The sequence below is a fragment of the Palaemon carinicauda genome, chromosome 28 (assembly GCF_036898095.1).
Source record: "Palaemon carinicauda isolate YSFRI2023 chromosome 28, ASM3689809v2, whole genome shotgun sequence".
Classification (NCBI taxonomy): domain Eukaryota; kingdom Metazoa; phylum Arthropoda; class Malacostraca; order Decapoda; family Palaemonidae; genus Palaemon; species Palaemon carinicauda.
Genome location: NC_090752.1, coordinates 42,698,714 through 42,713,911, shown reverse-complemented (window position 1 = coordinate 42,713,911; position 15,198 = coordinate 42,698,714). Strand labels below are relative to the sequence as shown.

The 15,198-nt window shown below is 39.8% G+C and overlaps 1 protein-coding gene across 1 annotated transcript in view; it reads left to right on the top strand.

Annotated features, from left to right (window-relative positions):
* LOC137621786 (Golgi pH regulator-like) overlaps nucleotides 1-15,198 on the top strand; it is a 198,238-nt gene that overhangs the window by 13,600 nt on the left and 169,440 nt on the right. Inside the window, exon 3 of the mRNA XM_068352293.1 lies at nucleotides 4,700-4,806. Within this exon, the coding sequence (XP_068208394.1) occupies nucleotides 4,700-4,806 (107 nt within the window). The remainder of the gene's footprint in view (nucleotides 1-4,699; nucleotides 4,807-15,198) is intronic.

Here is a 15,198-nt window from a genome sequence, read left to right as displayed (position 1 = left end):
TTGTAGTGATCAGTTGAATATACTTTAGTATGACCTTTTATTGGTAATTTCCCTTAACAATGGGGATCATAAGGTCATAATCATCATATCTCAGGGTTATTTGATAAACTAGAAATACATATGCTATACAGTGTATCTAATGCCCACACATGAGTAAGACAGTGCTAGCATAATATAATCTCGTCTGCATATTTCCCGAGCAAATTTTATGATTTAGGCATATTTAGTTATGGTTTCTGACCCTTTTGCATCATTCAGTATAACCATAACATGATAATTGTAAATATATAAACAAACAGACAAATAAATACAGTAGGGTCCCGAATTACACGTGTTCTAATTACGCGATTCCTCAATTACGCGATCGATAGTTTTTAAAAATTAATTTTTCTGTATTTGCGAGGAGCATTCTAAATCCGCGAGTCAAGCACCGCGAAGCGTAGGAAATCTATTGTTTTCTTAATTGTATTGGGGGGGGGGGGGGGGGGGTGATGGTTCCCCGATGTCTGAGAAGGGGGGGGGGTGGGAGAATGTGAGAGAAAGATTTCTGTTCAAACATTTTAAGACCAGTTTTGGATGAAAAATGTTAAGGTTTGCCCATCTGTTGTGTGAACTTGTCGCTAGACCTAGCCTAACTGTCCAACACCTATATGTATAATATTCCATATTTGTACTAATTAATTTTTATACTTATGTTGTGATTATGGTGAAAAATCCTTATTCATTAAACTTTAAATTAAAAACCATCAAAGTAAAGACTATTTTATATCATGCTACTGCCAAACATGTCCCCACTACCAAACCCATTACTTTGTTTAGTACGTTCCATCGCTGATCATAACGAACTCGCTAACCAATTTTAACATCTGTCTATAGGTTAACTTTTGCGGCAAAAGATATCTTACCAGGTACTATGTAATAATAATGTTATAATTAATGTTTTATTTATCCTTAGAAAATCAAAATATATGAAATATGAGCAATTTTGTTTCGTGTTTTTTTTTTTTTCCTAAGAAAACGCATTCTTAAAAGGAAAACGTTTTTTTTTTTTACGTTTCATCGTCGATCATAAACGCATTTACTCCTGAAAGTGATATTGAAGAGCTTTAACTAAAGATGTTATTATAAATAAAGATTATAAATAGGTGGTAAAATATCTATAATTAAAGTGTAGCAGCATCAAGAAATGTTGGGGTTCGCCCTTTACATAAGAATGTACTGTACATTGGATTAGACAGAACGTAGAAAAAATTAATTTGGAAAAAATCGGTATTCGATATCCTCTTCATCAGCATCGTCATTCGTCAATCGGGCTTTTTATTTTTTTTTATTCTCAGTCGCTAACTAGTTATCGCACTGCCAAGATCTGCACACATTCCGATAATTCACATTTGAAGGTTTTCTGGGAGAGGATGGATAGAGAAAATACCGAACTATATAAAATGTTTTTTTAACCTGTTAAGCGTCACCCACGTGATAAACCGTTCACCACGATCTACTCGGTACCGCCTTCAACTGTATATTCCGTTCATGACTTTAATTGCCTTTTACAAGCCGTCAGTCTCGTGATGTTACTTTACTCGTATAGTAAGTATAGGATCACCACTTGGCAACACTCTCAGCATATGGGGACTGTGAATAGAAACTTATATGATGTCTGGCAACTATTTTTCCGAAGGTAGCTTGATGTTACAAAACTCTGGTTTGAACTGGTTTCCTATCAGTGCGCTCGGGCGTTCATGCATAAGTGGTTATTTGTTGTTCCTTTTGTAATGAAAGGTCTAAAGAGGAAGGTTATTTCTTTAGATGAAATAAATGATATTCTTGTTGTGGAATTTGATAATGATAACCTGTTTGATAATGAGAGCACTAGTTCTGAATCCTCCAGTGATGAGTATATTGAAGAAACAAAGTTTTCTTTCGATGTCGAAAGCGAAAATGACTTCTCATTACCGAATGACTGGACAACGAAATTTCACAAAACTATAAAGGGAAAGGAAACGCCGAGAGAGAGAGAGAGAGAGAGAGGAGAGAGAGAGAGAGAGAGAGAGAGAGAGAGAGAGAGAGAGAGAGAGATAAAGTGGATAAATAATGTACAAATGTATGACGAACATATTTGAAAACTATACAGGAAACGATATGAAGAGAGAGAGAGAGAGAGAGAGAGAGAGAGAGAGAGAGAGAGAGAGAGAGAGAGAGAGAGAGAGAGAGAGAGAGAGAGAGAGAGAGAGACCTATCCCTTTCCTTTTGTTGCTTATCCAGGCGTAAGATTTACGATTGAAGATAAAAAGAACCCATTAGAATATTTAGTATTATGTAGCCATTTGAAATTAAATAATAGTAGTATTAATTGTTTTTTTTACTCAACCATTTAATTAATATCCCTACTTTTAACTATAATTACGAATTATAAGCATAAAGAAATTATATTAACTTTGAAAAATTATCATTAGTGAAATGACCGCTCAGGGCCAAAAAAAACGTGATTATCGTACAGCAGCCTATTGCACACTTGCGCCTAGTGGCCGTGTTTACGTGTGGGAGTGTCATCATGGATATACAGTAATATACTGTAATTTTTAACTATTGCTAGATACGTACTGTATCAAACCTTGAAAACCCTTTTTTGTTTTTTGTATCTATAGGAAATAATTCTACATCATTCGGAAAATACTGAAAACAGTATGCTATGCATAATACAGTAGTAAATACTACAGTCATATAAAATTATCAAAACTTTAACAACTTTTTATTGTTTTATTTATCCATAAAAGAAATTTTGTACAGTATTTTATAAAAAAAATCTATAAGAAGGATTTCTTACAGTATTGTTAAGATAAAAGCTACAGTATATATATATATATATATATATATATATATATATATATATATATATATATATATATATATATATATATATATATATATATATATATATATATATATATGTTTTATATATATAATACATACACACATACATACACACACACAGTGTATATACAGTATATATATAGCTAAAAAGCTAGAAATGGAGTGAAAAAAAAAATTGACGGGTAGGTTGCTGTTTGCCGCCATGATGTGTTTCGAAATATACGAATTTCCAATTACACGAGGCCTTTCATCGACCAAATTCTCGCATAATTCGGGACCCTACTGTACAATGAATATGACTTAGAGAAATCTTCATGAGAGAAAAATTAAATTACATTTTTTTTTCAGCCCTGATAAAAGAAAATCATGCATTTCAAGTTTATAGGAGACTACTATAAATATTTTTACCTCAAATTGGTTTAGAGAAATGTTACATACGTTTTTTATGACACGATTGAAAGAAAAAGGAAATTACATTTTCTTTCAGCACTGATGAAAAAAAATTATGCATTTCAAGTTTATGGGAGACTACTATAAATAATTTTACCTCAGATTCTTAAAAAAAAATTCGAAATATTTACGTAAACTTGTCATAAAAGGGTTGCATAAGGAACCAGATGTGCTTACGTAAATAAAAGAAAAGTACTTTTTACCCATAAAGCAAATTGTTTTCATTAAAAAAACATTTGAAATAAAATATAGACGTTTTCCTAGCCGAAAAGGCAATAATCTGAATATCCAAAATTCCAAGCAGAGGTTGTGAGTCCCGTCCCTTAAGCCTAAAGGCTGTTCCGGCTTTGCTGATGTCATACCCCTATTAAATATCATAGGTTTTGTATGGTTAGGAAAAATACAAATTACAGCCAGGCCTCTTTTTATGCGCATTCTCCCTTCGCGATTTCACTTACACACGACACAGAATCCCAATACCTATTTGATAAAGAATCACATATTCGCAATAATCTTGCAGCTCTATGATTTCAAATAGCCCGTGCTCCTTTACTGGGTGTGCTTCGCGCCACTTACCTCTCTCTCCATCCAGCTCATCTTAGCTTTCGCTGTACACTGTACTGTATATCCTTTTACTGTAGTAAAAAATAACAGCTACATTTGAAATAACGTGGATTTTGATTAAACTTCTGTTTTACTTAACTGTATCCAAAAATACTGCATGTAATATTCACATTTTAGTATTTTATTTGTAAATAAGGACTTAGCGAATTATAATATTTTTTATTGTTTACGTTCAATTTAGTTCAGTTCAGTTGCTGGCCAGAGAGATTCTCCTATCCATTGGCACCTCCTTTGTTTTCTTTTTTCTAGTTCATTTATTTTATTCTCCCTTTTTTCCACATCTGATATATATACTCTTTTCGTTTATCTATTCCTTCTTCATTAAATAGAGCATTTCCTATTATCTTCTTTTTTTTCAACTCTTTGTATGGTTGCTGCAATTCTTTTATTTTTCTTTTCTTGTTGCTGAGGTCTGGACACATCAGCTGATTAACCCTGCATTGTCTTGAGAGAGAGAGAGAGAGAGAGAGAGAGAGAGAGAGAGAGAGAGAGAGAGAGAGAGAGAGAGAGAGAGAGAGAGAGAGTGAGTGAGTGAGTGAGTGAGTGAGTGAGTGAGTGAGTGAGTGTGGAGACGTCATTAGTGGGGTAATCCGTTTTAATCCAGGTTCCCTCCCATATTGGTCCCTTCTCACTGTGTTGAGTGTAAGTAGTTTTGTATATGATCTTATTGATACTGCTACTGCATTGTTCAGTCATTTGATAATACTGTATTAGAAATGCAAATGCTATATGACACTCATTTTTGCATTTACAGGTCTCGATATCTCTATTGGCAAGTGGTTTTATATTCAATGCTTATAATGCTTATACTTGTCATCCCTTTCTACTTGTGCCACTTTGTCATTTCAAATATACGAATAGGTAAGCCAATTAAGAAATTTAACTGTATTTCTTGTCTTTTTACAATTTGTTCATATGTGTATACAAAACTTTTGTCATTTTATTAGGAATATGAATTCAGTGGAACTTGGAAATTAATCTGTAACTAGGTAGATTGCATCCAACTGATGGTGCAAAGAAGCCTGTCTACCCACCAGTCAGCCAGACTAGTACTTTTTATTTCAGCTGCATTGAGTATGGATGTACAATTGCTGCCTCTCTCACCCAGCTCGCCTGTGTGAGCATCTGCTGCGATTAGGATCATTATCGCTCTCCACACCCCCAAGAGGAGTCCACATCTAGGTATGTTAGCCAGGTCCCAACATTGAGGGAACCCCCTCATGGCTGACGACCGATTCCTTTCCCCCTCAAAAGGGAATCATTGAAACCTTCTGCTTTAAAGGATCAACGCCTGGCATAAGCCCCAGTGGTCAGACCTGTGCCGAACATAAAAGGTAGGAAAGCTAACCTTTTCTTTTAGGTTACCAGACCTAAGGCTTGTGGCTTCTCAAAGGATCCTTCGACCAGTGCTCCAAGCGGGAGGGAGCCTGAATGGCTTGATGCACTGGTCCAGGCAGTGTGACAAGCTGTTACAGAGGTTCTCCCTGCATGCAGTCAAAGCCCAGCACACCCAGGATACCCCCTGGAAACAGCTAACCTCCTTGGTTCCTCTTCTCCGTCTGACCCCAGAAGGAGTTCCAAAAAATCAGTGCTATCTATGCCTTCTTTGCAAGGGATTGCTTTCTCCCCTCTTAAAAGGAAATGGGGAGTAGAGAATCCAGATAGGTCCAAGAATTCTCCGCAAATATGTGTGGCACTGGTACAACCAGCTGGGAAAAGAAAGAGGTTAAGGCCATCTCCCTCTCGGGAAGATAGGGAGGTCTCTTTGACAAACTCTTTCCACCTTTCTCCCATAGAGGTGGTTCCTCCAGAGCTCCACCCTCCATCCCAACCAGATGTCATTCCTCCTTCCAGAGAGGACCAACATCCTCTCAGGAAAGAGTCAGCCTCTAGGCCGTCTCTATTGGAGGTATACTTCCCCCCTTGCAGGGAGCCGAAGGACTCAAAGACCATACCGAAGTCTTTGGCAAGAGTTTTCGCAGTAAGAGACGCCCTTTCAACTATCTATCTTGACGACTGTGACCCACTCCAGGCTCCTATGGGTTAGAGCTCGGAGGTAGAAGACCAGTTTGACTTTGAGGACGGCTACCTACCTAGAGCCGCTAGCCCGAAATTGATGGAAGCGGAGCAGAAGGAGTCGGTACATACCATCTTTCAGGTCTTGGCCTGCATGAGAGCCACTAACGGCTTATCAGATCCAACGACAGACCTGCAAGATGGCAATGACATGGTTCTGGACCATGTCTATGGTACTCAGAGACCCTCAAGGACCAATGCAGCTTTGCCTTGGTCCAAGGGGTTGAAGAGTGCCCGTGAGAAGGAAATATCCCAGGCTACTGGCTCCTATAGCTCCCTTTGAGCAGGCTCCTCCTCGAAACTCCTCTTGCCGCCGTTCGTACAGCCGAGGAGGTATTACGAGGTTATCAATGAGCCTCTATCAGCCCTACCTCTAGATTACTCCATAGAGGCATTAACTAGAGGATTCCCCTTTGAGATATTGTCAGGACGTTGTCTCTTTCCTGGCTTCGGATATCAACCAAGAGAAGGACGCAAAGTATGCCATGCAGGCTACTTCATGGCTGCACCTGTGGTTGTGGTCTGTGGGCCACCTGATCAGAACTGAGGACTGGTCATATGGGTCCACTAGGAGATCGATGGAGACTTTTCTATTGTTCAGTACCACAGTATGTGTGGGCGAACATTGTATTTAAGTGTCAGGACTCTATGATAGACAGGTTCCACCGGCAAGTCCCACTAGCCAAGATGTCCAGGCTGAAAAACTCCACTTTCGAGGGAAGTTCTCTGCTTGAACCGGAAGACGTTGAGCGGTTGGTGTAAGAATGGAGGAAGACTAACCAAGACTCAATCCTCCATCCTCCATAGGGCCCTTACATCAAGGCCCTACCAAGCTCCTCCAAAGAAGAAACATCTCCATCAAAAGCACTAATGAGCTTTAAACTTTGCCTCTGAATCAGGCTGTGAGCAAATCATAAATGAAGCTACCCACAGGTCTGGTAATTGCTTGGACCTCGTATACACTGACTCCCCTGGCGTTATAACTAGTAAGGTTGGTTCTCCAGTCGGGACATCTGATCATGTCTTGATTTCATTAGTAGTGAAGACTGAGCAGCCTGTCCCTGATATATCATACTCTTGTAAAATTTATATGAAATCCCAAGCAGACTGGAATGGGATTTTGCATGATCTTTTGTGCTTGAATTGGTCACAATTATATAGTAGTTTAGATCCTGTTGTCCCTTTGAATGAGAACATAGTCAACATAATTGATAGGCGTATCCCTTCTCGTGTGCTAAGGTACCGAGTGAAGGACAAACCGTGGTTCAATGATGATTTTTAGACGTGCTTATTTGGAGAAGCAGGAGGCCTATCATCTTTGGAAGGGTAACAGATCAGATTTGACCTGGAATAGCTATACTCAGCTTCGAGCTTTTGCTCAGAGAGTTTATGCCTCAACTGAAAAGGAGTACAATTTAACCATAAAAGAAACCCTTTCTGGTACAACTCAAGAACATAAATGGTAGTCCACCCTTAAATCTGCACTTTTTGTGTTGATGCAACAGTTCCTTCTTTACTTAAACCAGAGGGCTCAGTCACTCACTGTCCAAAGGAAAAGACAACCCTTTTGGCAGATGTTTTTGACAGTAAACAGAGTAATGAAAAACTTGAACTTCCTCATTCCTGTTTTCCTGAGGCTAAAGTAACTAGTTTAGCTTTTTGATCTCGTGAAATTCAAGTTCTGTTGATGGACCTTGATGCTTATGGAGGTGTAGACCCAAATGGTATTTTTCCATTGTTTTTTTATAAAGACAGCAGATTTCTTAGCTCCAAAGTTATCTGTTATTTTGCGCAAGTTAGCAAGAAGAGGAGCTTTTAGCACTTGTTGGAGGATTGGTAATGTTACTCCTCTATGTAAATGTGTTTGTGGTAGCTCAAGTCCCACAGATTACCGCCCAATTTCCATAACTCCCATATTATCTAAAGTTTTTGAGCGTCTTCTGGCAAAACGTCTTAATAGGTTTGCTGAAGGTAATCATCTACTCCCTAGTTTGCAATTTGGTTTTCGTAAAGGCCTTGGAGCATGTGATGCCCTTCTTACAATCTCCACTGCTGTACAGAAATCCCTTGATTGTGGTCAGGAAGTTCGTATGATTGGCCTTGATTTTAGTGCTGCCTTTGACTGTGTTAATCATGAGGCCCTTATTTTCAAACTCAAAACTTTGGGAGTGGGTGGGTCATTTCTTAGCATTATTATTGATTTTTAAAGTAATAGATATCAAAGAGTTGTTGTTGATGGGCACCATAGTGAGTATAGGAATGTGATATCCAGTGTTCCACAGGGTAGTGTTCTTGGCCCATTACTTTTCATACTATATACACATGACATGTGGTTTGGCCCAGAAAACAAGCTTGTTGCATATGCAGATGATGCTACTCTCTTTACATCAATTCCATCCCCTGAATGTAGATCTGGGGTTGGTGAATCCCTTAATAGAGATTTAGCTAAAATTAGTGCATGGTGCAAATTATGGGGTATGAAGTTGAATCCTAACAAAACTCATGGTATGATTGTAAGTAGGTCAAGGACGGTGGCTCCTCAACATCCGGATCTCACTATTGATAATGTTTCTTTAAATTTGTATGACTTTTAAAATTTTACGTGTGATTCTCGACAGCAAATTTACTTTTGAGAAACACATTAGGTCTGTGTCTTTTTCAATTGCACAAAAAACTGGCTTATTGAGAAAGTCTTTCAAGATTTTCGGTGATCAATCTATTCTGAAGAAGTGTTTTAATTCTTTCATTCTACCTTGTTTTGAGTATTGTTCTCCAGTCTGGTGTTCAGCTGCTGATTCTCATCTTAATTTGTTGGACAGAAACTTACGGTCTATTAAATTTCTTATTCCTGATCTAGATATTAATATTTGGCAGCGTCGTTCAATTAGTTCATTTTGCATGTTGCATAAGATTTTTCATAACTCTGACCATCCTTTACATTCAGATCTCTTTGGACAATTCTATCCTGTTCGTAATACTAGGCAGGCAGTTAATTCTAATAGCCAGGCCTTCTCCATCATGAGGTTCAATACTACACAGTATTCTAGAAGTTTTATTCCAGCTGTTACCAAGTTGTTTTTTGTTTACCTTCGGGAAGAAATGCTTCTTTCGGTCTCGTCCGTGAAAGACTACCGCTCAGCCTTAAGTCTGGCCTTTAAACTGAAGAGAATAGATATTTCCTCCTTGTTGGAACTTTTTTTCCTCATACGAATTTATGAGATTACCTGTCCTCAGTTGGAAGTTAGACCTCCTCCTTGAAACGGGGTTCACGTCCTTCGGTCTCTGAAGGGTGCTCCCTACGAACGATTACGCCAGGCAACAGATGACCACCTTACATGGAAGACAATGTTCCTACTCGCTCTTGCTTCGGCCAAAAGGTTAGTGAACTACATGGTCTCTTTTATGACATCACCCATTCGAGAGGTTGGGGAAAGGTAATTCTCAACTTCGTCCCTGAATTTATTGCTAAAACTCAAAATCCGGGAGTAGCGGATCCTAGATTTGGGCCCTTCAGGATTGGGAGTCTTCGTTCTGTGACTGATAACTCAGATCAACTGTTACTTAGTCCAGTGAGGAGTCTGAGGTGTTACCTTAAGAGAACAGCAGCAGCTCACCCGTGTGTGTAAGCACTTTTTGTCAGCATGGGGAAGGTCAAGAGGAGGGTCATGAAAAACATCATCTCGGCTTGGATTTGCAAGGTTGTTAACTTGGCAATCAATCCTGACCCTCACCCACCACCACGACCGAGAGCTCATGACGTCAGGGGTATTGCAACGTCTCTGGTGTTTGAAAAGAACTACTCTGTGACCCCGGTACTGCAAGCGGGTGTGTTGAAGCATCAGATGACCTTCACTTTCCACTCCCTGCAAGACGTGACCCACAGGAGCATGGAAACGTTTTCCACTGGTTCTGTGGTGACTGCACAACAAATGGTTTAAACACCTCAAGCTCCATGATAGACAAGTAGCAAAGAGTTGAGGGCTAAGGTTACCCGTGATCAGTCTGGGGGTGAATGAGTAAAAATGACTGGCTTCCTTTCTTCCTTCACCTTCCCCTCTCTTGGGGAATCAGCACCAGGTTCCTTAGCACAGCTGGCCTCACCTTTCTGCTGGTAATAATCATTTCTCTTGTGTAACCTAGTATAGAAATAATATTTGTTGCATCCCCAATACCTCTAGCGAGGGGGAATTGGGTAATGTCTATGGTACTTTTAAAGATTCCTATGACTCTGAGAACTCATACCTAGACCAGTCACATAGCTAGTATCACAAGAAAACAGCTTGTGGAGGCCGCTAGTCATGCATAACATGATATTTTTAGTGAGGTGCAAGGGTTCCTACCGATTATGATCTATATCGTAAGGAGAAAACCCCGGGTCAATGCGAGGAGCCAGTTGGTACGGACTTTCCAGCTCCTAAGAAGTAAGTTATCCCTATAAATAGCGAGGGTTTGTATAGAGTGACGGTACAAATGAGAAATTTGGAAGTAATTTGCATTTTTCCTAACAATACAAACCTGGAGCTATTTATATAGATAGACCCACCAGCACCTGTTCCCTAAGAAAGTCCTGCCTGCAAGCAAAGTGGGTGCTCAGCCTAGGTGTGCTAATGAGCGGAGTAGTCGGCTACCGCCACCCCTCCCGCTAATTAGCGGTAGTGGTAAGTATCCCTCGCTAAAAGTCTCATGGCTCGTCTTTCAGCTACCTTGAAAGTAATATCCATATAAATAGCTCCAGATTTGTTTCTTTAGAAGAAATCCAAATGACTTCCAAATTTGTCATTTTGGGGTCTTTTTGATCCTATGTCTCCAGATAAGTTGACAATAATTTGCCGTGTGTCATGTCAGGGCACTTCATTGCTACTGGAGGAGAACTTGACACCACATGTGCGAATGTCACAGCCTTTTTATCAACCCCACCAGGAACAAGAAGTAAGTGTGTTGCTCTGTTCTTTTAAACTTTGTGAGATTGTTTGCTTGCAGATATGATTTTGGTCAGTGTCTACTTCTGCCATCCCAAGTAAAAAATCACGAGCTCAATCCTGTTGGTAGCCTTCCGGTTTACTTTTCGTCTATACTTGGAGCTGAAAGTGGGTCTGAAGGTGTCAAATAGCCCTGTACCTTGCTAACATGTCTAAAGACCCTTGGACCTCTTCTCTGTGGTTCCTGAGATAGTTGCTTGGCATTTGTGTAGCATTCCTAGCTCCCTCAGGTAATGTTTTTGTCATTAGTCTTGAGAAGAGGTGTAATGACGGATTCTTCTACCTCTTTCTTGTTTTTCTCTCAAGGGGATTATATAAGTGATACAGGATGTTTGTACTCGTAGTGTGAAGGGTGGATGTTGCAACTGGTTTAAGAGTAAACTGGCCATAGATCCAGAATCCCTCTGTGCATCATGTAGGGGGCATGATTCTTTGTAATCATTCCCTTGCTGAGTGGCCTCCTGTTGAGTGGACAGTGTATGCTCTGAAGGGAAAGAAGCAGACTAAGCCAAGAAAACATTGGAGAAGTCTTTTGCTACTGCAGTCTCCCAAGGGGGTGCGACTGCTTCCGCTGCGACTGTGCATACGCCTCTAGCTCGGTCACCGGAGGGGTATGCTTCAGGAGCAAGGAGCCCTTGGATCAGTTTCAGTAGGCTTTTCAGGTTTAGGTGGTGTGTGTGGTATCCCCAGTGTTCATTGCACCCCTTTCAAAAGCTGGAAGCTCTTCTCTTGTGACTGTGCAGACAAGTTTAACCTAAGGAAATATTGGGTTCCTTAGGTCTTTCAGGTAGGTCCTGCATGACTATTGAGGGAGCCAGTAGCCAAGGATACCTCTCTCCTGGTTCCCCCTGTGCCAGTGTCCTAAGTGATCCTGGTGACACCAGTGGTGAAATATAAGGTGGTGCACCCTTGTGTCAGGGACATTGGTGGTCCCCCCTCTAATCCAAAAGGACTGCATAAGCTCGTAATGTGACTCCTTTGCCGGCAGAAATGGTGCTGTTATTGGGAGGTGTTGGCCCTAATTTTGGGCATAAGAAGGCCTCCAAGCCCCAAGTGTGTGTTGCCCCTATGCCCGTGGTTACCCTGATCTCTGACTTGGCCCCAGAGTATCCCACCCCTTCTCCTTTGCCCATCACCCCAACCCTTGTGCTTAGGTGTCTTGGGCTGGTATTAGCTGGGCCCTGTGTTTCCAGTTGTGCCTTGGCTCTGCTGTGACTGTGTCTCCCCTCTCCTTCCTGACATTGTCTACCAATGTTGTTACCCCTGTTGGAGCAACTTGTGTGATTTATCTCCCGGGGGGGAGGGGGGGGGAGCAGTTTGAAAGTATAAATGATGCCATAGACCTACTGAATGGAACTCTCCATATAGAAGGAGTCAATTCAATTCCCAAAACCACAGGATTATTCGAACGACGACCAGTCCCGTGGTGGTCTTCAGAATTAACTGCCTTGCACAGAGCCACCAGAAAATCGCTTGACTTGATTGCGTAGACGCCGTACTGAGGAAAATTTAATAGCATACAAAAAGTGTAGAGTACAGTTCTGTCGTGTCATGAAAGAAGCTAGACACCAGTCTTGGGTGTCTTTTGTTTCCTTCATTAACAGTAGAACACCATCATCTTCTGTATGGATCAAAATAATAAAGATTGTATGTGACTGAAGCAAATAATTTTAGCAATGCCCTGACTGATAATTTTTCAGATGTATCATGTAAGTGTGAAGGAGCTCCTGGTCACCAGTATAGGAGCATTGAAGAAAAGAAAATTTTAAATTTTGCAACAGGAAGGGAAAAGTTGTATAATTCTCCTTTTACTGAAAGAGAATTTGATTCCGCACTTGGTAATTGTAACAATACAGCCCCCGGAGCCGATGGAATTCCACATGCAACGTTTAAACATGTACATTTTGATACAAAGTTGTATATTTTAAGCATTATTGATAGAATATGGCATGATCATAGTTATCCAAGTGTTTGGGAACTAGCCATTATTTTAGCCTTTTTAAAACCCGGTAAGGACAAGTGTTTAGCAGCAAACTATCGACCGATAGCATTGACATCTTGTTTATGTAAAATCATGGAGAAGATGGTCAATGCAAGACTGATGTGGTACCTAGAAAAGAAGGGTATTTTATCACCTATTCAGTGTGAAATGAAAAAAATGCACTCAACGACTGATGTGTTGATACGACTTTAGTCCTCTATTTGTGAAGCGTTTGCTTCCAAACAGCACCATGTGACTCTTTTTTTTTTTTTTTTTTTTTTTTTTACCTTGAAAAGGCATACAGTATAATACTACATGTAGATATGGTATACTTAAAACCATTCATGAAATGGGATTAAGAGGAGAGCTACCTCTATTTATTCAGTCATTTCTTTCACATAGTTTTTCAAGTGAGAGTTGTGGAAACTCTTTCAGAGAGTAAATGCCACGAAGAAGGAGTTCCTCAGGGTAGTGTGCTGAGTGTAACCCTGTTTGCACTAGCAATTAATTGGATATCTTCAGTCATTCCCAAGGATGTTCTCTCAACATTATTTGTGGAGGATCTCTCCATATCATTTGCTGGAGCTAGAATGGCAATGGTTGAGAGAAAACTACAACTCTCAATTGACAAAATTATCCAGTGGGCTGATTTGAATGGATTCAAGTTCTTTACAAGTAAAACTACTTTTGTCCATTTCTGTCATATCCGGGGAGTACATCCAGACCCGAATATATACATTAAAGGTCAACAGATCGCCATGTGTAAGTGAAGCTTACATGGGTGTCTCACTTAAAAGTGCTAAAAGCTGAATGTCTAGAGGCTCTGAATCTTTTAAACATATTGTCCCATACATCACGAGGGGCAGACTGCAATACTATTTTAAAATTATACAAGGCCTTGATTTTTTCCAAAATTAGTTATGGATGTGAAATATACTCTTTAGCCACCCCAAGCCGATTAAAGATGTTAGATTCAATACATCATGCTGGTATTAGATTGTCCACAGGAGGGTTTAGAACTTTGCCTATCACAAGTCTCCTTGATACTGGCGAATTACCTCTAGACCTTTACCGAAAGTCTTCTATTGTTCGGTATTGATTTAGGTTACGAAAACTCCCTAACTCTTTAGCCTATCAGACTGCAAGCCTTTTAAGGGACTCAACATACTTTGAGTTGCACCTAAAATCTCCTCAACCTTATAGCTTTCGGGTAAAATAATTATTAAACCTTGTTATAATTGGAAGTAAAGTGCTTCCATTTAAGGTATCATCAACGCCTCTATGGAAATTACCAGAGGTATCTTTTTGTAAATACTTTATTGGAGTTAAGAAGAATATGATGACTTGGAATCCAGGTCTCTTTTTATGGAACATGTTGCAGAACATAGGGGATCGACTTTTATATAGACGGATGGTTTGATGCTGGTGTTGGATTTGGAGTACATAGTAATGGTTTTAATTGTAGAGGTGCACTTCCTCTAACAGCTACCATATTTACTGCCAAACTGTATAGCATACTAACCACTATTGATAAAATAGCATTGCAGAAGGAGGGTAATTTTACCATATTTAGTGATGCAAGGAGTGTCCTTCAAGCTTTAGAAGTTTTTAGTTCTAGTAACCCTATTTTTAAAGATCTTAGAATGGCTTCTTATTGTTGGTCGGAGAGGTATAATGGTTCGATTTTGTTGGGTTCCAGCACATATAGGTGTGTCTGGGAATGAGAAGGCAGATTTACTGGCGAAGAATGCTGCATCCAAGTTGCTACCAAGAAGGTATCCCATTCCCTGTAATTATTTCCTACCTAACATCAAGAAATTGTTTTTTAATAATTGGCAACAGCACTGGGATGGTCTAGATGGCAATAAGATGAGAGAAGTAACAAATGTCATATCTCCTTGGAGGTATAACATGATGCCCTGAAAGTTGGAGACTTCTCTTTGTCATCTCCGTATTGGTCACACTCGATTGACACACAAGTTTCTTCTGAAGGGCCAACACCAACCGTATTGCGATGACTGTTTGGTACCTTTAATAGTGAGGTATTTGTTGACCGAATGCCCCAATTATAATAACTTAAGAAATAGATATCTGTTTGAGGCTCGAGGTGAGGATGGCAGGTTCATCCTTGCCAAGATTCTTGGACATGTGTCTTACTATGCGAGTGGCATTTTTAGATATATTTCAGAAGCTGGTCTTCTGAGAACTGTTTAACTT